Source organism: Colias croceus, chromosome 2 (genome assembly GCF_905220415.1).
Source record: "Colias croceus chromosome 2, ilColCroc2.1".
NCBI classification, from domain to species: domain Eukaryota; kingdom Metazoa; phylum Arthropoda; class Insecta; order Lepidoptera; family Pieridae; genus Colias; species Colias croceus.
This window is the reverse complement of record NC_059538.1, coordinates 1825906-1851344: the sequence shown is the minus strand read 5'-3', so window position 1 is coordinate 1851344 and position 25439 is coordinate 1825906. Positions and strand designations below refer to the sequence as shown.

Here is a 25439-nt window from a genome sequence, read left to right as displayed (position 1 = left end):
ATTACAGTCATATAAATACAATTCCTTACTTATCTCGAATATAGTCAAGTTTCAACGCATCATCGCTATCAAATTAGAAACTAAACGATTATCATACAAATTCGTTCCTAATGCAAAGGAATGCATGACAAAAATCCAATTCGAACGCGTTCGGGTCCCACATATTCAATAACCTGCGTTGTCAAGCACAAAGACATGTCAACGACGCAATGATGCGGACGGAACCACTCATTGGAACTAAATTATGCTATAACCCAATCACTTCTAAACGACGACAAAGCACACGCATCGCATGATACCACGGTACCTCTCAACTTGGTAGGGTTACATCCGAGTTCAAGTACGGCATTATACTGATAAATTAAGAAGCCCCTTGAGCTGTCGCAGCAGGAACAGACTTGTGTGCATTCAATACGGTCGTATGTCACATCTCACGCACGAGTGCTTTCAGACCCGTCTGGCAAGTGCGCTAATAAGGGCAAAGTTAGTTCGGTATGACGACATTATAATTTTTTATGGAATAACACGTCCCGGGACTTTGCACTCGCTTTTTGCAAGGCGCGACCGTTAGCCATTTTGAAAATATGGTAATATGTTTGTTATTTTATAGAAAGAAGTAAACTAAAGGTCGGTTTAAACGTGTTTTCAACTGAATCAATTAGCTTTTGCATGCACAGATAAAATAACGATTTTTAAAGAAAAATGTTCATCAAAATATTACCACAGAATATAAATCCTATTACTGAAAGTTACATGATTATTTCTAAAAACTTATTTCATTTGTTCCCGCTCATAATGACAGTTTAAACATTTCTAATAGACATAGCAACCCTTATTACCCAGTTCTATCTATAACCCAAATAAACATTTCTATAAACAAATGTTAAACGTTCAAATATTGTACAAATAATATCATAGATCCTGATACAGAATGCACCGGACATTCCTATTGGGCCTGTGAGCCGAAATCGTGACAAATGCTTTCGGTACAAGCTATAAGCGATAATAGTCATTTAGTTCAATAATTTAATAAGTAATAATTCTGCCGAATATGTCTGTTAAAAAAGAGCGTGTGTGCCGATCACACGTGTCAGAAGTGAAACTTCTTTGCCAAGATTGAAAGTTACCAAAATCGTCGCTTTACTCCATGACGTGGTATTGCCATGATGCGACTTTGAAATTTTACTATCAACGCGCCTAAAGAAGTGACTTCAATAATTCATAAAGGATTTTTCAAAGAAAAGATAAACTGACTGCACGACTAAATCTAAGAGGACTAACATTTTATAGAACCGTTTACAATTAGGAAAACATCCATCTACAAAGAAAATTTCTTGAATTTATCAAACTTTAATTCGCACTAAGATTCACGTAAATTAAATCGTATTTGCATATCAATAACTTCATTTCGGATGAATCAAAAACACCACAGTATACTTCACTATTGACACAGTTAAAAAAACCAGTCCCAAGTAACAACCGTTGCATAAATTAAACCATTTAATTACCAAATACTATATCATAAATTCCAAACAATCAGTATTTTATATAACTGTACCATGGACCAGGGCGTGGCCTACAGTTCCACAGATAAACACGGTTAGGATTGTTTGCGTAATGTTCCACTAAGAAAATAATTTATACTATTGCCATTTGAACCGTAACTTGTAAGCTATAGGTCAGCGTAGTGCCGACAATGGTAATACCGATTGGTTAAAATAAAAAGGTGTGTAAGAGAATTGAACATAGTTAGAATTAAATAGATTAAGATGTGTATAAAAATATGTTGGTAGTACAGTTTCTTTTTCAATTGTGAAATGAGAAAACCTAAGCTTCTATATGTGCATATAAAAGATACGTATAGTTATTCTGACCGACGATATTATTCAATAGGCAGTCAATCATATTATAAGGCACATATTTCTCTGATAATTAATTTCATAAGTTTAAAAATCGACAAAATCCCTGTGACATTTGTATCTTTTTTTTTAAATACGTTTAGTACGCCGCGCTCTAAAAATAAACTACCACCACTTTTAAAAAAAATACAAAGATATTCAATACAAAGTAAAATTTAAATTGGAAATATAAAAATTATCATTACGCAACATATCAATTTATAGAAAACCACAAGTAGGTACGTATATGTAATAGTTTTGAATTTTATGTATTTTTTCTGTGACAAGCGATGAGCAATAGCTCAAGGTATGCGAATACTTGCAATAAAATATTATTGCACAAAATCCAACGATCTATTTTTATACTTATTGACAGTATATAAGATCGATTGTCGGAAGCTGCGTGATCTCGTATGACAACGTTCCTTTTTTGGTAAGGTAGTGATTTCAGTAGAAAATACCAATAGCCCAGATTGCATCCCATTTTGAACGTTAAATCGATGTGGTAAAGATAATTTTGCATTGTCAATGATATGGGAACTAAATAAGGGTGTAATTCAATACGGGTACGAGCCAGGTGTTCTATGACAGGACTCGATCAATGTAATGTGAACTCTGAATTTATTGGGTTTAGGTTGACAATTCCCTTTTACAGCGTAACGTATGTTGCTTAAGATGTTTTACAAGAGGTTTTTAATATTTATACGGTTACTACAATATCGTCAAGATAAAGGTTTTTTATAGGCTTTGAATAAGTTTTTCTGATACCGAAAGGTATATTTTAAACATTTAATTATAAGTTGCACAAAATAACATGTCTATATTTAGATCACTTAGAGAAGTATACAATCATACAAATAAAAGTGATAAAACTGTTTTGTACATACATACGTTTAATTTGTTAATCGTGTATGTTTCTTTGCGCATTTTTGTATTATTGTATTTCCTTACGTATTATTCTACCTATCTGTGACACTATTAGTACGTAGTAAATTTTATAAACGCCCAATTCAATATATTAAATTTAAAGGCGTTGTCGACAGGACCGTTACAATGATCATTAATTGAAATGGGGATACTCTCTAATTACTTATTTAACAATCCCATAGCGTTGTTTATTTTATATCTCTGTTTATGTGCCCCATTTAACTTTAACGTCATTTGCTTCAAACAGAATAAAGATCGTGAAATTAAACTTTATTACCATTTTATTTGATATAACATTTTATTGTTTAATTAATCGTTTATTTTCTATAAAATACTAGTGGTCCGCCCCGGCTTCGCCCGTGGTACGTATTTAGTATCCTATATCCTTCTCCTGGCTCTAAACTACCTCCCTGCCAATTTTCAGCTAAATCGGTTCAGCCGTTCTTGAGTTATAAGTGGAGTAACTAACACGACTTTCTTTTATATATATAGATTTAATTTAACGGAAAGTTATCGATTGCAGGTATTGCTTCATATTTAAACGTACATACCTAATAAAAACTTTAAAGATATTGCTGTTAAATCCATTTACTACTTCATTCAAGTAATTTGATGATCTTTTTATTATCAAACTATGAAGATTGATATTAAAGGAATGAGAACATTTTAATAGCATAATTGATTTCTGAAGTGAAACTTCTTTATCGGGGTTGGAAAAAAATTTTGTGTAACATTTTTTCGTTACGCATGATATTTTTCGTTACGCGCCTTCTTCTTTTTCTAGGTATCTTTTTCTTATCCCTACCACGCGTGATTCGACGTATTTCTGTAAAGTTTTATTTCAAATTTTTTTCAAATTTATTTATTATTATTTAAACATACATACATACAATAATTACAATTACAATTTATTACAATAGGTATACAATTAATATTCATGTAAAAGTATATAAATAAAAAGGCTACCAAAACAATTATATATAAGTTGCATATAGTAAATTATTTTTTGAAAAATAAGGTCATAAAGAAGTTCACTTCTTACGTGTGTACACTAGTACACGCACATATTTTTTATATCTTGTATTTCGATTTTTCGAGATAGCTTTTCTAGCCTTGTTTCAGGCAGAATTGTCGTATCAAGGCTGTCGCTGACAGTTATGAATTTAAGGTGTTAAATCACTACATAGTATAAAACAAAGTCGCTTTCTCTGTCCCTTTGTATGCTTAAATCTTTAAAACTACGCAGCGGATTTTGATTTAGTTTTATTAATAGATAGAGTGATTCAAGAGGAAGGTTTTATATAATTTATTAGGTTTTAGACAAAGCGGGCAAAGCCGCGGGCGGTAAGCTAGTGTATCGGCGGTATGTAGTGATCTTGAATATACAGATAATAATTAATGTATTAATTTTCAGGTTTTACGGGCACTCAATGTGAGGTTGAAATAGACGAATGTGCAAACAACCCGTGCCTGAACGGTGGAGTCTGCCATGACATGATCAACGCGTTTCGATGTACTTGTGTTATAGGGTAAGTTATAATATACAGTGCCACGAACTTAATTGACCCGGTGACGGTGTCACTGGTGTCGATTTTAGTGCCGCTAAATAGTATTTCCCCGGATGCAAGGGTAAAAATAATGTCATTGCCAATGGTGTAAATTATCATTAATAAGTAACTTTTTATTTATACAAGATATTCCGTATGAAAAGTCTGTGAAAATGTGACATTTCAAAAAGGCGGCGGTAGTTCAAGTTTTTGCCACCGGGTCAGTTAAGTTTAAGCACTGTAGTATAATTATTAGAACAGATTAATAAGAATAAGTAAAGATAAAAAGGAATAGATAATCATTTGTTAGAATTTTTTTATTGAAAGATTTAGGATAGAAGATGGAAAAGTAAAACATTATTTAAAAAAAATTCAAGTGTAAATTATCTATTTACTATTTATTTACTAGGGAGATTATACACTCTCATTATATTTGGATGTTTTAAACATAGTCTTGGATTTACAGATACTATAAGTACAAGTAAAGTCTTGACGATAACTGCAAATTTTAAATCATATAAACTGAAACTTTCCTATTTTCATCTACACTACTTGAAATATCAACCTTATCACCCAAGCATTAAAGTCCTAATCAAAATAATTTCCAGCTTCACGGGCGCTAGATGTCAAGTGAACATAGACGACTGTGCCTCTAGTCCATGTCGGAATGGAGGCACGTGCCATGACTCCATCGCTGGGTACACTTGTGAATGCCCGCCTGGGTATACAGGTAAGTTAGATTAGTTACTTTAGGTTATCATTTATTTGTTTAATTATGTGTACACAGATATGTAATTAATTTTTGAAATATCACCCTCAACATCTGGATACTTAGTTAAAGCTACATAGTTTCTTTCTTTGGCTTAATTATAATGTTCTGTTCATCCGAGTGGTGGAGACCTGGTGACCTGTATTACAGGTTTTACACCTACCACAGGCACCAGCTTTCTACACCTTGTATATGTTGTCTGTATGTATAATATGTATTGTAAAAGGAAGAAATAAATAAAGATTATTATTATTACTTATTACTTGGCGCTTATCCACCGTGCGATTTAGGAAGAACTTTCTGCCACGCACCACTCCTCTGTGGAACGACCTTCCGAGCTCAGCATTTCCGGACAGATACAACTTAGGTGACTTCAAAAAGAGAGCGTACTCTTCCCTAAAAGGCCGGCAATACACCTGCAAAAAAAAAATAGATTTGTGTCTATCTGCCTAGTACTTTGCAGATTTTGGTTTGATATACCTGTAATAGGCCGAGCTAGAGAAGAAATAGAAGCTTTTCTTTTGTGCTAAATATATGTATTATTTTAATTATGTCTACATTCTATCAATAGTTTTCATATTGACTTGCAATAGTAGTATGTCAATATACCAAACTTGTCAGAATAACTAGGTAAGATTTTCTTCTGTCTGTCAGTCTAGAAAATCACAGAAATAGGCGAGCCAATATCGGTTCGTCATTAGCTATAAGTTGTTAATTTTATCACTCTCAATTCACACACTACCGACCTTTCTTTCTACTATGCTTATAACAATAAAACATTAATTATTTCCTCTATCTCTAGGCATGTCCTGCGAAACCAACATCAACGACTGTCTCTCCGCCCCTTGCCATCGGGGTGAATGCATTGATGGTGACAATAGTTTCACTTGCAATTGTCATCCGGGATACACTGGCCGTGTGTGTCAAACCCAGATTAATGAATGCGAGTCTAATCCTTGTCAGTTTGGAGGTAAGACCCTATAATAATAGACATAAGGATCATTTTGTTTTGTACTATCCGTTGACGATCGTAAAACATCCTATCAGTTGATAAATTAAACTCTATATTTATAGATATAAAGTACATTTTGCTTTGCACCATCTAGCTGGTAGGTTGGGGTACACCAGCTCGAAAATTGATGACTCTGAAGCGTCACATTCACCTATTTTGATCAAAATAGTCTATTTTGGTTTGCCCTATCTAGTAACTAGTGAGTTTAATTACACCTCTAGAAGAGAAAAGAAATGCTTCACTAGTTTAAACTATAATATCCATAATATTTGGTATATTATGATATATTATGTATTTAGATATAAGTTACATATTATGTAATATCGACATGATTTTAAAAGAGCAACTATGGAGTTTCTTGCCGGTTCTTCTCCATAGATCACTGCTTTCCGAATCGGTGGTAAATGTTAAAATAATTATGTAATGACGATTCGAAAGTGCTACTAAATAGTAGTCTAATTGAATAAATGAATGTTTGAGTTTGAGTTTGAGTTTGAATACAAACTAATATCTGGCACAAAAAAATAATATTAATCTTGTTATTCCTAGGTCACTGCGAAGACCTAATAGACGGCTACCAATGCCGCTGCAAGCCCGGTACATCAGGTCGGAACTGCGAGATCAACGTCAACGAATGTTACTCCAACCCTTGTAGGAACGGCGCCACTTGCATTGACGGGATAAATAGGTTCGTATGCTGTGGGAATAGAGCTTATTTTGCTGTAACGGTTGCTTTGGGATCACTATTTGATTAATAAATGGGAGAGTAAATTGAGCTGATAAGCTGTCATTCTAAAATATACTTTAAGGGCTAATACATACGTACCAAAATACGTAAGTCTTAAGATATTAAGTTACATAATAATATCTTAAAATGCACAGTTGCATGTTTGCAATTAAGGGCTCATTGGTATCGTACTTATATTAATTTTAAATGTTACTAGACGACTTACTTTAAGTCGGTTTTCAAAAGAAACTATAACATAAGTTGTTATCTTTGTTCATCTACCTCCATTCGACCATTTTAAATATCATTTTCACTAGCTTTTATTAACAGGGGCTTTCATTAGTGCATATTTATTTAATAAATACAATAATAAATTCATTTCTAATGCTTACTTTTTCTTTCACATGCAGCAACAATTATTTTGAGTAAGTTCATTTCTTATTACACCGCATGGCCTGATTTAATGCACATGTATCACCACTTTTACTTACAAAATAACAATTTTTATTGCATTATTAAAAATAATAATTCTGAATTTTTATGATTATAATATTGTCAATAGTTTGGCTTATAATTCTTTATTAGTTGCTTATTTCAATCTCTTTTCATTCCTTCAAAAGTAAAACATTCTGGATGGTTCTGAGTTATTGTCAAAAGACTTATTTTATGCGGTATAAAATCTTACCATGAATTCGAAACATTATGTAATCATTTTTTTATTTACTTGTGTTTGTATCGAGTATTTTCTCATTATTAGAAGCTCGGAAAAAATTATCTAATCATGCTCAAAAATAACCTTTATCCGAACTGAGTTCAAAAACAACCAAATTATTCTTTAAGAACCTTTACCCGACTTCACCCAAAAAATTCTAAAATCCGCAAACAACTATATCAAAACATCCACAGGTATACATGCGAATGTATCCCGGGTTTCACTGGCCAACACTGCGAGACGAACATTAACGAATGTTTGTCGAACCCTTGCGCGAATGGCGGCAAATGTATCGATCGCATAAATGGATTCCGCTGCGAGTGTCCTAGGGGATATTATGATGCAAGGTACGGAAATTCAAACATTTATTTGTTCAATAAGACTTCTGGCACTTTTCAATGGCCCAAACATAGTTTAGCATTTTTATTTGCGGCGTCCTTCTGGCGAAGTAAAAGTGCGCAAAACATTTCTGTTTTCGTTAAAAATACATCTTGCCAAATATAAACATAGTTTATATACCAAATAAGGTCTCGGATACTGTGTTAAGAAGAAAATATAGAGGCTGTTTAGCAAAGCAGTTTACAATTTCCTCTTGAAAGGTTATCGTCGATTTGTGCAACGAAACAAAATGTTTGCCTTTTGCATTATAATCATTTATTTATAAACATTATTTCCTACAGATGCCTATCAGACGTGAACGAATGTGCTTCCAACCCTTGCATCAACGGTGGTACCTGTGAGGATGGCGTCAATCAGTTCATTTGTCATTGCTTACCGGGATATGGAGGTAAGAAATAAGAATTTTTAAAGTTATTTAATTTTTTTTTCACTTATAAACACGTTATCAGGAGTATGTATCACTATTTAGAACGACTTTCTGTGACTTTGACTGCGCGAAGATACGACTAAACCGATTCTTTTTTGCTATTTTCACCTAACTTAAAACTGTTATTTGGACTTGGGTTAGTCGTGAAAACCCGTTCGTTGATATATCACTCAAAAGATGTGTTTAAAGAATAGTTCATATCCTACTTAATTATTAAAATAATTATTTTTTAGGCCAACGTTGCGAGCGTGACATCGACGAATGCAGCTCAAACCCGTGCCAACATGGTGGCACGTGCCATGACAGACTCAATGCTTACAAATGTGACTGCGTTTTAGGATTTACAGGTAAGTTTCCAATTATTATGTTTATAATGATATTTCATTCTTAATTTTGTAATGCATTGGATGATATTTTAAACGAGCGATCGACACAAGACTTTTAACTTTTTTTGGAATGAGTGCACAATTTATAATGTTGCGCTCATTTTATTCGAACGTATTTGAGACGTTGATTGTGTATTGGGTTATCAGGGTAACTGTACGTTTACAGCTGATATATAAGGTAACTTGTAAGGATTAGCTATATAATTTAACAAGGTATATTTCGAAGTACAGTACAGTTATGTATATATAATAAAAGGGCAAATAAAAATATACATAGTTGGAAATAAAAAATTTTGAACGCGATTTATTCATTATATTATTATCTGAAGTGTGCGAAACGTCTGAATAATAATATAATGATTAATCGCGTTTATAATCCGTTATAATCTTTATTTTCTAAATGTATAACACTCGCGTAAAAACAATCTCAAAAATATATGTCCAATTCTTAATTTCCTAATCATCTATTTTTCAGGAGTAAACTGCGAAACGAACATCGACGACTGTGCCGGTAACCCATGCTTACACGGCGGCTCTTGCATCGACCTCGTGAACGGCTACCGCTGCGTGTGCGCGCCGCCGCACTCGGGACGCAACTGCGAGAACACGCTCGACCCGTGCTTGCCGAACCAGTGAGTTCGAAATTTGAATTTTTGATTTTTTTTTTGTTCGCAACCAGTCAATTCCATGTTTGAATTTTGTTTTTTTTTTGTATGAAGTCAGTTGCTGCCAGTATCTATTGATAGTGTAAATAATGCTTATCGTATTTTACAAAAAATGGCATGATTCCTTATGCGTTCATTCCATTTGAAATTAAAATGTTTCCATGTTAATTTCGTAGTATTTTAAATTGTATAATAGGGACGTTACAATAGCAATATTGAGGTTATCGCATTTGAGATACCGTTCTTCATAAATACTGTAGTTGTAAACCTTTGAAAAGAACTTTTAGAAGCTTCCTTCATCAGATTCTGCCTTGTTTCGTATTTCTTACATTATTAAAGTTAATCACTATCTTTGTCTAAATCTATCTTAATATATATAAATCTCGTGTCACAATGTTTTTCCTCAATGGACTCCTAAACCACTTAACCGATTATAATAAAATTCGCACACCGTGTGCAGTTCGATCCAACTTGAGAGATAGGATAGTTTAAATCTCAAACCGTTTTAGAGAAAGCGGGCGAAGCCGCGGGCGGTAAGCTAGTTGTTAAACATAAAACTTAACTTTTCTTACATTAGGTACTACTAATCTAACTTACTTGACTTTACTGATTACTAAAATAATTTCCCCACCAGATGTCGTCACGGCGGCCGCTGTATAGCCGAAGCTTCCTACGCTGAGTTTACTTGCCAATGCCCCGTCGGTTGGACCGGAGCCCTATGCGAAAGGGATGTCGACGAATGTGCAGTTACAGCCCCTTGTCATAATGAAGCTACCTGTATCAATACTGAAGGGTCGTATGCCTGTCTGTGCGCTAGGGGCTATGAAGGAAAGGACTGTGCTATCAACACGGATGACTGCGCTTCGTGTAAGTTCGTGAACTTTCTAGAATATTCTAGAACTTTTAGATTTTAAGGCGATCGCGCGGTGTCATAATGAAGCCACGTGTATTAACACTGAAGGGTCGTATGCCTGTCTGTGTGCTAGAGGCTATGAGGGAAAGGACTGTGCTATCAACACGGATGACTGCGCTTCGTGTAAGTTCTCGAACTTTCCAGAAATTTTTGGTTATTTTGGGAATAATTTAAGAAGTATATGGGGTTATTTCGTATGTTTATTTATTTATTATTATTGATTGATGTAGCCTACACCACACCATACTCTGTCGTTTAACACGAAGCTTATATTTTAAAGCATAATATACAATAGTTTATAGATTGCGTATTCCCTTTACTTGTTTTTATAACGTAATTTAAATAATGTATTATCATATTAACCCTGTCCACAGTCCCCTGCCAAAACGGCGCCACATGTTTGGACAGTATCGGCGACTACAACTGCGTGTGTGCGAGCGGGTTCGCGGGGAAACATTGTGAAGTTGATATAGATGAATGCCAGTCTAGGCCCTGTATGAATGGAGCTACTTGTAACCAGGTGGGTATCTTTAAAAAACATTTTCATTACAATCATTACTTATGGATTATCATCAAAATAAAAAAAGTGAATTCAGAAGAAGGATGTTGCAGTGAAAATAGTTTAAATAGGTTCAACGTCAAACCAAAAAACCCACTTTGTGGGTATTAAAACAATGTCTTTTAAAGTTTGTCTTAGACCAATTATGAGGAATGATAATTATTTTAAGACATTTGAAAAAAAGCAAAATAGTTTAGCAATTTTCTTCTAACTGCTAACAGCTTTGTTAATAATGTTATGAATTTTACTTATTATTTACTAAAACGATAATCTCACCGCTAATCAACCCATTTATTCCAGTACGTCGCATCATACACATGTACCTGTCCCCTGGGTTTCTCTGGCATCAACTGTCAGACGAATGACGAAGACTGTACCGACTCTAGCTGTATGAACGGAGGCTCTTGTATTGATGGCATCAATTCGTATAACTGTTCCTGTCCACCTGGGTAAGTATTGTACTATTTTAAATGCAGATATAGGTAAAAACTTTTATTTTAATATTGTTAAAATCGTTTACTGGAGGATTATTAGGAAAAACTACTGTGCTCTGTTTTTAGAAAGATTTTGTTGATGGAGATAGAATTTAAAACGTTAGTTAAATGAAAAAAATTATCTTTAAGATCAATATTTAAATATATTTATTATTCTCAGCACGTAACATTGGTTCGCTTACAAATGACTTATTGATTAATAAATCAATTTTTTAAATGTCACATTTTTAAAATCTGTTATTTATATCATAGTGAAAGATTTCAACCATATTTATGTATATTCAACTATGTATTTATTTCAGTTTTACCACATATTGTCTACCAATCTGTGATTCATTTTTTAAATATTGTATTATCTGCAATTTTACATTCCTCCTTTCTCTCTATTGTCAAAAAAATAACTCATCACTACAAAGCATAAAACAAAGTCGCTTTCTCTGTCCCTATGTCCCTTTGTATGCTTAAATCTTTAAAACTACGCAACGGATTTTGATGCGGTTTTTTTAATAGATTGAGTGATTCAAGAGGAAGGTTTTAGTATATAATTTATTAGGTTTTAGACAAAGCGGGCGAAGCCGCGGGCGGTAAGCTAGTGTTAAATAATTGCTACCCACTTTATATAGCATTTACCTATTTGTAACATATTTCCCTCTATCCACAGCTACACAGGCTCCAACTGCCAGTTCCGTATCAACATGTGCGACAGTTCGCCGTGCGCCAACTCGGCCACGTGCCACGACCACGTGACGCACTACACCTGCCACTGCGCCTACGGGTATACCGGGAAACATTGCGATACTTTTGTGGATTGGTGAGTGTATATTTATATCAAACTAGATTTCCGCCCGCGGCTTCGCCCGCGTTTGCAAAGGAAAACCCGCATAGTTCCCGTTCCCGTGGGATTTCCGGGATAAAAACTATCCTATGTGTTAATCCAAGTTACCCTCTATATGTGTGCTAAATTTCATTGTAATCGGTTCAGTAGTTTTTACGTGAAAGAGTAACAAACATCCATACATCCATACAAACTTTCGCCTTTATAATATACAGGGTTACTTGTAAAACACCAGCAACCTCGCACGACAAAATAGCTAACATCATAAGTAACAATATTAGTTCTACGACTATTGGCATAACGCAATAAATTATTTTTAAATGATTTTTTAAGCTTTTATTGTACTCTCTTAACATTTGTAAGTCTATGTTCTATTCATTAACGAAAGGACGACGCGACGCCCCCTTCCCCCTCTCGTTCGCTGGGATGCGCGTAGAGTTTATAATATTCAAACGGAAAATTAAATGAATATTTATATTAGTATGAAAATAAAATCTAACAAATTATCAAAAGTCGTAGAACAAATGTTGTTACTTATGATGTTAGCTATCTTGTCCTGCGAGATTGCTGGTGTTTTACAAGTAACCCTGTATATTAGACTAGCAAACCGGGCGAACTCCGTTTCGCCACCAGAGACACCTTTTCTTTGCTATAAACCTCACGGAGCCCGAGACCTTTCCAACGAATGCAAAACCGTGGAAATCGGTTCGTGTATTCTGGAGTTATAGCGTCAGGAAGGAAAACCCGACTTATTTTTATATAGTAGATTAAATGTGTTCGTTTGTCTCATTAGTTTGTCTAAAACAAGAACTAGAACTCGAGAACGGCTGAATATCGTGAATGATGTGAAAAATGAGCACAATAATTATGTGAAAGTATGGATAAATCATCATGATATTAATAAATGTAGATTAATTGAAAAAAAAAAAGAAGTTGAGAACTATATTATTAGACGTCAGCTAATATATAAGAATTATGTACATGTCATATAAATGGACATAACAGGAAATCAATCAACACAAAATATATAATAAAATTTAGTTACTAGTCTAAATAAATGTTAAAAAATACCAGTTACAAGTGTAGCTGTTTTAAAATCTACCCATTTAATTTAAACCTTATCTTAAATTGCAAAATATAACGTATTATCTGTTTCCCTAGGTGTGAAAACAATCCATGTGAAAACGGTGCGACATGTTCACAAAAAGGACCACAATATACATGCTCCTGCGCACCCGGCTGGTCGGGGAAGCTTTGTGATGTTGAAATGGTGTCCTGCAAAGATGCTAGTATACGTAAAGGTGAGATTTATATAAATAAATAGATTATACTAGAATAATACACACATTTAAGGTGGATAAAATGTCATGATATTGCCTCCAAAAAGGAATGTTTTGGGTCAATATTTTAGGATAAATATAATATTTATTTCTTGTTTCTACCTATATAAAATTACATTATTTCGTCCTCTTTTTTCCTTCTGAGGATAGGAGATAAATAGACAATTTACAGTATGTATATTATTGTCTATAGGTATTGTTTAATTGTTTTCACTATCATTTTAACGCATAATGTATTTATTCTCACTGAAATTAAATTATCTTCCACAGGTGTGAAACTAAAGCAACTCTGCAACAACGGTACATGCGAAGACATCGGCAACTCGCACCGCTGCCACTGCCTTGACGGTTACACTGGTTCTTACTGCCACAAGGAAATCAATGAATGTGACTCCGCCCCTTGCCAGAACGGGGCTCTATGCAAAGATCTAGTGGGAACATACCAGTGCCAATGCGCCAAAGGATTCCAAGGACAGAACTGCGAACTAAACGTGAACGACTGCCTTCCAAACCCGTGCCAAAATGGCGGAACATGCCACGACTTGATCAACAACTTCTCCTGTTCCTGTCCGTTTGGAACGCTGGGCAAAATCTGTGAAATCAACGTTAATGACTGCAAGCAAGACGCGTGTCATAATAACGGTACCTGTATTGATAAAGTTGGAGGCTTCGAATGCAAATGTCCGCCTGGTTTTGTCGGGCCGAGGTGTGAAGGAGATATTAACGAGTGCTTGTCCAACCCGTGCTCGAACCCGGGAACTCAGGACTGCGTGCAATTGGTCAACGATTACCATTGTAACTGCAAGCCGGGCTATATGGGCAGACATTGTGATGCCAAAGTTAACTTCTGCGCAAACTCCCCGTGCCAGAACGGTGGTATATGTACCGCTATTCAAGGTGGACATGAATGTCTTTGCAGCGATGGATTCTATGGCAAGAACTGCGAGTACTCAGGATATGCATGTGATTCGAACCCGTGCCAAAATGGAGGCTACTGCAGAACATCAGAGATTGGAGATTACGTGTGCGACTGTCCATCTGGCTTGTCTGGAATCAATTGTGAAATAGATTCTATGAACGAATGCCTCAGCAATCCGTGCAAACACCCAGACGCGCGTTGTATCGACAAACCCGGCGACTACTTATGCTACTGTCCACGACAATGGACAGGAAAGAACTGCGATATACACGACCCACACTCAAGAGGTGGTTATGGAAGCCCCGTGAGCGGAGTATACGGTAAAAACCCTGGATTGACGCTGCAAGAACTAGATCTGGCTTTCCAAAGAGAACAATGTGTGAAACTAGGCTGCAAAGAGAAGAAAGGAGACAACCATTGCGATGAAGAATGTAATACTTACGCGTGCGAATTCGACGGCAACGACTGCTCTTTGGGAATCAATCCGTGGGCCAATTGCACTGCTCCTATCAAATGTTGGGAGGTGTTCATGAACGGAGAATGTAACGAGGTCTGCAACACGCAAGACTGTCTATTTGACGGGCGAGACTGCGAGAAATCTCTACAGAAATGTAACCCGATTTACGACGCGTACTGTCAGAAACATTACGCAAACGGACATTGTGACTACGGATGCAACAACGCTGAATGTAACTGGGATGGTTTGGATTGTGAGAATGAGCCGCCTGATCTAGCCGAAGGCGTCATCTCAGTCATATTGCTGATGGACATGAGAACGTTCAAAGAGAACTCTGTTGCCTTCTTGCGAGATCTGGGACATCAGTTGCGTACAACAGTTCTAATTAAGAAAGATCACCTCGGAAACGATATGGTGCAGCCTTGGAAGGGGTCAACGGACGTTGGGTTACAAGACACGGAATTCGGCAAGAAACATCATATTGTGTTCACTGAACGCGGCCAGTCCGGCGTCCAAGTTTACCTCGAGATCGATAACAGAAAGTGCACAACAATGTCCAATTCGGAATGTTTCTTCTCAGCCCGCGAAGCCGCTGAATTCTTAGCGGCTACCGCTTCAAAGCATTCCTTATCACCTGACTTCCCTATATTCCAAGTGAAAGGTGTAAACACTCCAATTATAGACATTCCTACGAATTCCAAATACGTTTTCATCGGCGTTATTTTAGTTCTTCTAGCTGGTTTACTTATTGGAGTTTTAGTTACTGCGCAAAGGAAACGCGCAGCTGGCATAACATGGTTCCCAGAAGGTTTTATAAGCAACGGTTCGTCTTCGCGTCGTCGCTCAAGACGTCGTGGTCCAGATGGGCAGGAGATGAGGAATTTGAACAAGGGTTCCATGGGATGCATCGATGTGGATATCAATGGAGGTCACATGGTGCCGCCACACTGGTCTGATGAAGATGATGATGGTTCAGCTCCTCCCAGGGCTAAGAGGGCTAGAGGGCCGGGAGATTCTAATGGAGCTCCAGGTGGATATGCATCAGATCATACAGCGATCACGGATTATGAAGAAGCTAGTCATGAGCCGAGGGTCTGGACCCAACAGCATTTGGATGCGGCTGATAGCAGAGTACCACCGAGTATGATGACACCACCCGCTATCGTGAGTATTTTTCTTTCTGTTTAAATTTTACATATTTAGAAAGCTCATCATTGAAATAACATTCACATTACTTTTGTAAATTATATGTATTATGCTTGTAGTTACACAAAATAGTTTTACTTCAAGTGTTAGTAGTAACATATGAGAAATTACTAATAAATCAAGCCTATTTCAATATTCTAGAGATTCCTTTATTTGATATTAATAAACTACAGCCTTTCTAATAAAAAGTTAAAGAAGTGCTCACGTGAAAAGTCAATCATAAAAACAAGACAGGTTATTGCAATAACTAATCCATTGCAAAGCGATTGGGTAACATTTTATTAGTAAGACCGTTAGTTTTTCCAACGTCACTTACCACTAAGTGTATTTTTCAAACATCTACACTTCTAAACGTGTTCTATTAAATAAAAACTAATCATTTTTTTTAATTTTTATAGCACGATGGCCACGTAGACGTAAACGCACGTGGTCCTCTCGGTATGACACCACTCATGGTGGCCGCCATCCGGGGCGGAGGCCTAGACACTGGCTCTGATGTGGAGGACGAACAGACTGCGCACATTATATCCGAGCTCGTGGCTCAGGGGGCGCAGCTTAATGCTGCTATGGATAAAACTGGGGAGACTAGCTTGCATCTTGCTGCTAGGTACGTTTTGTGTAGTTAAAAAATTTATTGAACTAAATTAAATATTATTAGAGGAAAATGTAGGAAACAGCTAACTGTTTCCTACAATGAAAAACGATGTAAATCAGATAATAACATAGCACATAATAGACAAATTAGCGACTACGACATTCTGTCTTAAAAATATAGATGTGAAGACAGAATGTCGTAGAACGATGTAAATCAGATAATAACATAGCACATAATAGACAAATTAGCGACTACGACATTCTGTCTTCACATCTATATTTCTAAAAATATAGATGTGAAGACAGAATGTCGTATACATCGTTTTTCATTGTTGCATCTTAGTGCGAATTTTATAGGACTTCATGATGTACCAATAAATATATAAAAAAATCTATCAAATATATTGCTTAAAATATTATTTTAATCCTTTTGAAACTTTCTGTGATGCAATAATACGTAATATTTTGCAAATAAATTGGAAACTATACATAATAACAATATCTTATACAAAGATACGAGTGCATGATTATAAAGCCTCAATTCATATAATAATCTAAAACCCACTTATAAAATACGTTATTTTTCCTTTCACAGATACGCACGCGCAGACGCAGCAAAGCGCCTGCTAGACGCGGGCGCGGACGCAAACTCGCAGGACAACACGGGCCGGACGCCATTGCACTCTGCTGTAGCGGCTGATGCTATGGGCGTGTTCCAGATATTGTTGCGCAATAGAGCCACTAACTTGAACGCTAGGATGCATGATGGGACTACACCGCTTATATTGGCTGCTAGGTGAGATTTATTTCTATATTAAGTTCGAAGAATGCGTGTTTATTTTATTTGACAATGTGAAATGTCATGTAGAAAACACCTTGTCATCATCACATTAATATATAGCATGATTTAAGTAGACTTAAATCAGCATCATCATCATCATCATTATCAGCCCATCAGCGTAAGGGAACATGTTCTTCTTAAAATTTTAACAACGAGTTTATACCAATACTAAATTACAAATATCTAAGGCACTGATCCAAGTATTTAGCAGTAAAATGTTTCATTTTTTATTTTAATTAGCTATAATCAAAAATATCCTACATCCTATACCAATCAGGCAATACATAATCATATTTCCTCACAGGCTGGCCATAGAAGGCATGGTGGAAGACCTAATAAACGCAGATGCTGATATAAACGCAGCAGACAACAGCGGTAAGACAGCACTACACTGGGCAGCCGCTGTGAACAATGTGGATGCTGTCAATGTTCTACTGGTACATGGGGCTAATAGAGATGCGCAGGATGATAAGGTAAGAAAGAGGGAACTTTTATATTGAGGGTATGGTGGATTATGTAATACACAATTAAACTCAAATGATGATGTGACCGCGGCGGGAATTCCAAGACCGCATTATTTATTTGATATTTGTTAAACATTACATAGCTTTCTTTTATGGCAAAAAAAGTAATGCTGAAGTTAGTAATTACTACGTAGTCTAGTTAGTTAGAAGTAGTAATATAGAAATAGTATGTAGGTAGTAGAAGCCTTCATCATAAATAATTAAAATAGATGTTTTTACTTTAGTACTTTTTTATTTATGACAGCTACATGTTTCTTCCTTGATATTTTTCTCTTATTTTCAACTCAAGTGCTCTGTGACTTTTGTTTATTCTCATCTGTACTTTGCTGTGGTGTACAATAAAGAATTTTTGTTTGTTTGTATAGCACGACATGTTCCAAGCATATATATACTATACTATTCTCAGACATTTTTTTATTTTCCCTTTTTTTCTAACACACGTTTACCTTCCAGGACGAAACCCCCCTCTTCCTCGGCGCCCGTGAAGGCTCCTACGGTGCGTGTAAAGCTCTCCTAGATGCACTTGCTAACAGAGAGATCACAGATCACATGGACAGACTCCCACGAGATGTGGCTCAGGAGCGAATGCACGATGATATCGTAAGATTGTTGGATGAACACTGTGTGCGACCGCAGCATCATCATCTTATGAGTAAGTGGTGTTGTAATGTGATGGATGTAGAAATATTTTGATGGGGTAGTTTACTTTTTTATAATGGGAGAGACAAAGCACTTGACAGTTAGAATAATTATTGTCAACATTTATTGGCCTATCCTAAAAAAAAATCAGAATTTTTGAATAGAACAGTTTTTAATCATACATTCGAATACAGTAAAATATGGTGTAGTGATGACTATGTTTTACAGTTTTAAAACAATTGATTTAAAACAAATATGCCTGCCAAACAGTAGTGGCAATGCGTGCCAAGTAGTATATTAACAACATATAGACTATGTGCAGATCTACCTAACTTTCAATAATAATCAAACTAAAAAAAATTTAACTTAAAAAATCTCAAGTACACATGTTACCTTATACCCAACAGGAGCTTATTCAAAATCTTACTTTTTCAAGTATTACCTCCCAAATATTACAACTTTTTTTTCAAAATATACCTAATTAAACCAAAATTCCTTACAGCATCACCAAACCCCCATCCTCAACTGATAAGCCAGCCTACAGTGATAAGCGCCACAGCCACTAAGGGCAAGCCGAAGAAGCCCCGCGCTAAAGTGGGGCCCGACAGCCCACAGGAACAGTACGATAATAACTTGCAGGCTTCGCAGATACGACGGTATGTTGGAATATATTATACACTAGCTTTCCGCCCGCGGCTTCGCCCGTGAAAGAAAATCCCGCATAGTTCCTGTTACAAAATAAAACCTACCCTATGTCTTAATCCAAGTTACCCTCTATATTATGTGTACTAAATTTCATTGTAATCGGTTCAGTAGTATTTGTGTGAAAGAGTAACAAACACACATACACATCCATCCTCACAAACTTTCGCATTTATTAGTAGGAAGTTGGATAGTAGGATAGGATTTAGTAATTTATATTATTCATTGCTTTTTTTCTTGTTTTTATAAATAAATGTATTTTGTTTCTGATTTCTCATGTTTAAACATTTCCTTGAAAGATAAGCAAGTTTGTAATAAAATATTGTTTATCTTAAATATATTGTGTTTCAAGTTGTGTACAAATATTATACACACATAAATTGACAAAGAAGACTCAATAATGTTTAATGTTATTTTTACATTTATTTAATAGGTCCATTACCAAAATAATATTTAGTGTTATCACAACGCGTAGAAAAGAGATCTTACATCCGGTAATATATTATAAACCGAAAAATGTATTATGTTTTATTTTACAGGAAACCAAGTGTAAAAAAGAGTAATAAGAAAGTGGCACAAGAAGTGCCACAAAGCGTGGAAAGTCTCGGCTTCAGTTTGAGCCCTGTCGAATCTCCGCTACAAAATTTACAGGTAAGCATTTGTTTCTTGTTATTTTTCGCTACTATAATATATTAAATTATTTAATTATAACTGCTTTTAGGAAGTCGAATTGTTTCCTTATTTTTTATGTTTAAAAGTGTGTTGACGGCATAGCTATTTTTTTTGTTATAATACTGAATATTTGGGTATTATAATTACAATATCACAAAAATGTACATATCTCCATAAATCATGCACCTTTAAGGGTATAGATTATGTTTAAAAAAAACTGTAACAGGTTTGAGTTTTATTTTTCAATTTATCGACTGGATAAATTACCAATTTTACACTATTTTCTATGTATTTACTAAATAAATAACTTATAGGATTTGCCGTCGCCGTACGACGCGACGTCTCTGTACTCGAACGCGATGGCGCAGTTCCCGGGTATGGAGTTGGTGCACAAGCAGCCGCCCAGCTACGAAGACTGCGTTAAGGTTCGTTTTAGCAGATTTTATTGTTGTATAAATGTTTTTATGTATATGAAATTTAATTTATGTACTCGTTATTACCGCCACAATCATAGAGCATCCTGAAAATTAAAGAAATTTCTTAACTCAGTAAATAATAATAAACATATTATTCCCAGATTCTTAGATTCAGGCAAAAACAACCTGAAATCATTACATAGTATGAAACAAAGTCGCTTTCTCTGTCCCTATGTCCGTTTTAAAACTACGCAACGGATTTTGGTGCGGTTTTTTTTAATAGATAGAGTGATTTAAGAGGAAGGTTTTAGTATATTGTTAGACGTAACTTTTGATTTAATATTTTTGTGGATAAATAGTTGTCAATATAGTTGTCACTGTTTCCTGTCCGAACATGCTTAGCTGTCGAATACTATAAATTGCCGCTTTCCTTTGACTCGTGGCGCATTCGTACGAATCGTGCCTAGGGGCTCGGACGTTGTGTATACGACGTTCGACCCAACTACCTTCACTTTGCTAATAGTCGTTGACTTGCTGCGTTTCGTTATCAACTACCTACATCAATTAGGTAGCTGTGTAGAATCGCAGTACATTCTTATTACATTCAAATTAATATTTAACCCGGCCTCGCGTGTTATTTCTTAGAATATAATTTATTAGGTTTTAAACATAGCGGGCGAAGCCGCGGGCGGTAAGCTAGTTACTCAATAAAAGTAATAAATATATATTTCGCACAGTCGGGCGGCGCCGTGCAGTTCGGCGGCGGCGCGGGCGCGTCGCTGTCCCCGCCCTACTCCAACCACTCGCCCGCGCACAGCAACCACACCACCTCGCCGCATGCATACATCGGTAAGTTTAAAAAAAAGTGTGTGTACTTATGTACACGCGTTACAAGTTATACTTCTTTGGCGTATGGAAAAAAATACTAGAATATACAACTTGAACATAGTTATCAATTTTCATACCACCTAGAACTAACTTCATGCTGTTAAATTTAGGTGTAGGTGTGCGCGCGCATCGTAAAAATTCACTCTCATCTTTTTTCTCCATCGCGCCAAAAGAAATATAACTTCAAAAATTGGTTAGTAAAGTCAGTTTACTGACGATAGTTGAACTTGACAACGACTTAAGGCCGATTGTGCCTCTTTGTCGCTCGTTCCTCGCTCTCGCTTGCACTTCAAGCCTTACGGAACGCCTCAGAGCGAGGTAACGCCGCATGAGTCATGTTTTTTCGTGCGTGCAGCCGGCTCTATCGAATTATAAGACGTTGTCACGTCGATAGTAGTTGTCAGTTTGATTGTACTTTTTTTATTTGTTAAGTATCAACCACTTGAAAAAAATTAGGTTTAGAACCTCAATTTTTCGACTGTTTCTTGGGTTTACTTCAGACCTTCGACCGATTCATGATTTGAAAGCTGATGCCTGAATTTAAATTTTGTATACTTCTGACAATAAGAAGGCGGTTTAATTTTTCATGAAAACAATTAAATTCTATAGAAAATTACTTACGTTAGGAAAAACTTATTCAGATTTTGTAACATCATAGGTGTTTCGTAAAAATGTTTTAACTTTATTTCAAAGTAAGTAATTGTTTTCAAAAAGATGTAATTTTTTTTCATCTAGTTACCGTACTTTTTATTCTTTACGTTTAACACGAATACGTAGTCGAATCGATTGATACGACATACCTAAAAAAATCTGAAAGGACATATTGCTTATCGCCAGCCTGTCTATTTTGGATGTGTTAAAAAACGAAAATATACTTAATATTTTTTTTGATCCCCAGGCTCCCCATCCCCGGGCAAGTCCCGGCCGTCTCTGCCCACGTCCCCGGCGCACATGGCGGCGCTGCGCCACCACCACCAGCACCAGCTGGACGCTGCTGCTTACTCTGCACTTGCGCATCTCAGTACGTATCGCATCCTCATACATCCTCAAGCATCCCCATCCTCATCCTCAAGTATCCTCATCTTCATCCTCAAGTATCCTCATCTTCATCCTCAAGTCATGGCCATCGCTGCTGACGTCAAAAACGCACCTTATATTATAATAACTTTTTATTACATACTGTATCTATTGTATCCTATTAGAATATCAATGTTAGGTGTGCAAACTTTATATGATGTAATATTCATTTCTGACAACTTATTCCTCCCAAGATTTATAAATACAAATCTTAAATACCTTGAAGGGGCGTCTGAAAAACAGAGCTGTTTTGGAGAGGAATAGCTGAGACGCAGCCTTTTGATCTTTGTATAACCAACAACAATATAATGTGCTGTGTAATCCAATGTAATGTGATAATATGAATAATATGAGAAGCAATAAAATATTTTTTTAAGAATATAACCTTATTATGACAGATAAATAATTGCTATATTTCCTAAATTAATTATTTTATCCCATAGGTGCGAACGGGCAACACAACGCGCAGCTCCAAGCGGTGATGTCGCACGCAGCTGCGCTCTCACACGCACAGGCTCATCACCCGGCCATCACCAATATTATGTCCGGTGAGTTTCATTAAATACTAAATATTATGGATTGGTTAAATTAGATTTTAGGCTACACAAAACAAACTAAGATCTTGGGCTTGACACAGTTTCTTGCCGATTCTTCACTGTAAAAAGTGCTTGCATCGATATATCAGTTGTGTGATTCGAAATCGCGTTGAAATTAAGCCCAGTTGAATAAATAAACATATGAGTTTGTGTTAAGTTCCTCTAAGTAAGCCTCGGGACAACGAATATTATTATTATAATACTTACAATAAAGTAAAACAACTGTGTAAGTTTACGGACAACCTTTGTTATTATGAATTAAAATTTAACATATTTTTCAAATATTCATCTTATTTGCAGGTCTGTACGGCAGCTGGGGCATGGGCGACACGTTCCCCACCCCCTCCCCCGAGTCCCCCGACCACTGGTCCACCCCCTCGCCCCAAACCCCACTCACGCAATCCCCGCACTCTGATTGGTCAGATCGGGCCGCGCTATCCCCTAACGACATGCAACAAGCGAACAAAGGAGCAACAGAAGCCATCTACATTTAAAAATAGAACGTTCAATATTCCATTGGCGGTTAATCTAACTATTTTTTCTTTTAAATTGGCGATTCGAATTAAGAACGCGTCGGTTCTATAAAATGAATTCGACTATTTTTAGTTTGCAATTTCTCATTCAGATGCCGTATTTAATAACTCAGGCCCCGGAATCACAGACACAATAGAAAATCTATTGTGTCGTGGACCGATCGGGCCGCTCGGGGCTCAATGGCTTAAAATAGGAACGTGGATTCTTTTTAATCTTTAGCCGTAAAGATGATACTGCCTTTTTAAATTAAGAACTGCGTTTATTTTTTAAATTATTAGCACCATAGATGTAACTGTGAAGGTGCTAGTGCCGTAGTATAGACTGATTTGTACAGCCATGACGTAGTTAAGGACGATTGTGAACTTTGGTGTATTTTCATGAAATTAACTAAGACGCATAGCGGCTTAGTAGTTTATTACAATGTTTTATATCACGACTAAGGGCTGATTTTTCAATCCTTGGTTAAAACTTATTCATCGAATAACGTATTAAACTACCATTTCAAAAATGTATTGTAATTGTCCTTATTTGACAGTTTACAGGTGACATTTTAATATGTTCGTGTAATACTTTATTGGACGGATAAATTTTAACCAAGGATTGAAAAATCGGCTCTTAATTGTTCTACGAGTAATAAAAACAGAAAATTGTAAATTGTGTAATGTTTTAAATCGAGAATACACCAAAACATTTGAAACGTGACGTTGTTGTGTTTGTTGAAGATCGTGTTTTTAAACATAATCTGCTTATGAGATTGTTTTGCGAGATTTCGTAAAAAATAATTTATGTGTGATTTAGCACGTAATGTACTTTGTATGTAGATTTTTATTAAGATATTCTTAGGTAAGTCGTTAAATTATAAAGCTGAGATTGAAGCCTCTTTTATAAATTGAATATTTAAACTTTTATACGACAGGCGTCAATGTTAGTTGTTGTTTATTATGTTGTTTTCCGCTCATTCTGAATCATTCCAATATCGCTTCCAATTGTTACGACCTGAGGTGACGAAAAACTATTGTTAAGATTTTAAAAGACTACATATTTTTTGTATACTATACTATAGACTATAACTTATAAAGTAAAAAACAGCAAATTGAATGTTCATGAAATTAAAATTAATTGCATCAAATTACGATTAAAACTGCGATCTACAATCAAGATTATTATTTAAAAAAGAACTGAAGTTAATTGGTATTTCATCATTCCATAACCTATAACATTATGCAAACCTTGTTGAATAAATTACTTTTATTTTATGTTTTGCACAAGATTAATATCATTCGTACATATCACGAAAGTATATTATCATAAAAACTTTTTTTCATACTTTTAGAAACTAAAACAAAATTTTTAAACAATTAACAATTTCTCATACTTTTTCACACAAAAATTTAGATCAATTATTACTATAATTAACTATAACGTAATTAAAAAAGAAAAAACGTCACCTCAAAAACTCCAGTACAATAAGTACGAGATCTCATCATTCCATCGCTTTACTTCGGGACCATGCTCAATTACTCCATTTGTATCATATTATTATAATGCGCCTATGTAAATAAACTATATTTAATAATAATTAGCGTAATGTTAGTTTGTTTGTGTCATCGTATGTGCCAATCAGGTTGTATGGTACCCTCAATATTGATCCATTCATATAAAATAATTTAATTTTTCTTTAAGTTGGATTTGGTGATTTTTGTCATGGGAGTTGTCAAAATTCAGCGGTAGGAAAAACGAAATATTTAACAATGTGAAGAAATG

General features: G+C 35.6%; 1 protein-coding gene across 2 annotated transcripts in view; it reads left to right on the top strand.

Moving 5' to 3' along the window:
- LOC123704982 (neurogenic locus Notch protein) overlaps positions 1-23773 on the top strand; it is a 127721-nt gene extending 103948 nt beyond the window's left edge. Inside the window, exons 9-34 of one of the 2 annotated variants that reach the window (XM_045653524.1) lie at positions 4240-4354; positions 4981-5102; positions 5944-6111; positions 6703-6841; positions 7787-7939; positions 8273-8379; positions 8652-8765; positions 9280-9436; positions 10104-10227; positions 10397-10505; positions 10757-10902; positions 11242-11390; positions 12097-12246; positions 13432-13571; positions 13881-16150; positions 16591-16799; positions 17382-17582; positions 17932-18100; positions 18605-18803; positions 19293-19446; positions 20032-20143; positions 20479-20589; positions 21318-21429; positions 22367-22489; positions 22989-23093; positions 23442-23773. In XM_045653524.1, the coding sequence (XP_045509480.1) occupies positions 4240-4354; positions 4981-5102; positions 5944-6111; positions 6703-6841; positions 7787-7939; positions 8273-8379; positions 8652-8765; positions 9280-9436; positions 10104-10227; positions 10397-10505; positions 10757-10902; positions 11242-11390; positions 12097-12246; positions 13432-13571; positions 13881-16150; positions 16591-16799; positions 17382-17582; positions 17932-18100; positions 18605-18803; positions 19293-19446; positions 20032-20143; positions 20479-20589; positions 21318-21429; positions 22367-22489; positions 22989-23093; positions 23442-23635 (5852 nt within the window). In that variant the 3' untranslated portion in view covers positions 23636-23773. Of the gene's footprint in view, positions 1-4239; positions 4355-4980; positions 5103-5943; positions 6112-6702; positions 6842-7786; positions 7940-8272; positions 8380-8651; positions 8766-9279; positions 9437-10103; positions 10337-10396; positions 10506-10756; positions 10903-11241; positions 11391-12096; positions 12247-13431; positions 13572-13880; positions 16151-16590; positions 16800-17381; positions 17583-17931; positions 18101-18604; positions 18804-19292; positions 19447-20031; positions 20144-20478; positions 20590-21317; positions 21430-22366; positions 22490-22988; positions 23094-23441 lie in introns of both variants that reach the window. The other variant, XM_045653514.1, reaches the window with a different exon arrangement.
- Positions 23774-25439: the final 1666 nt, after the last annotated feature.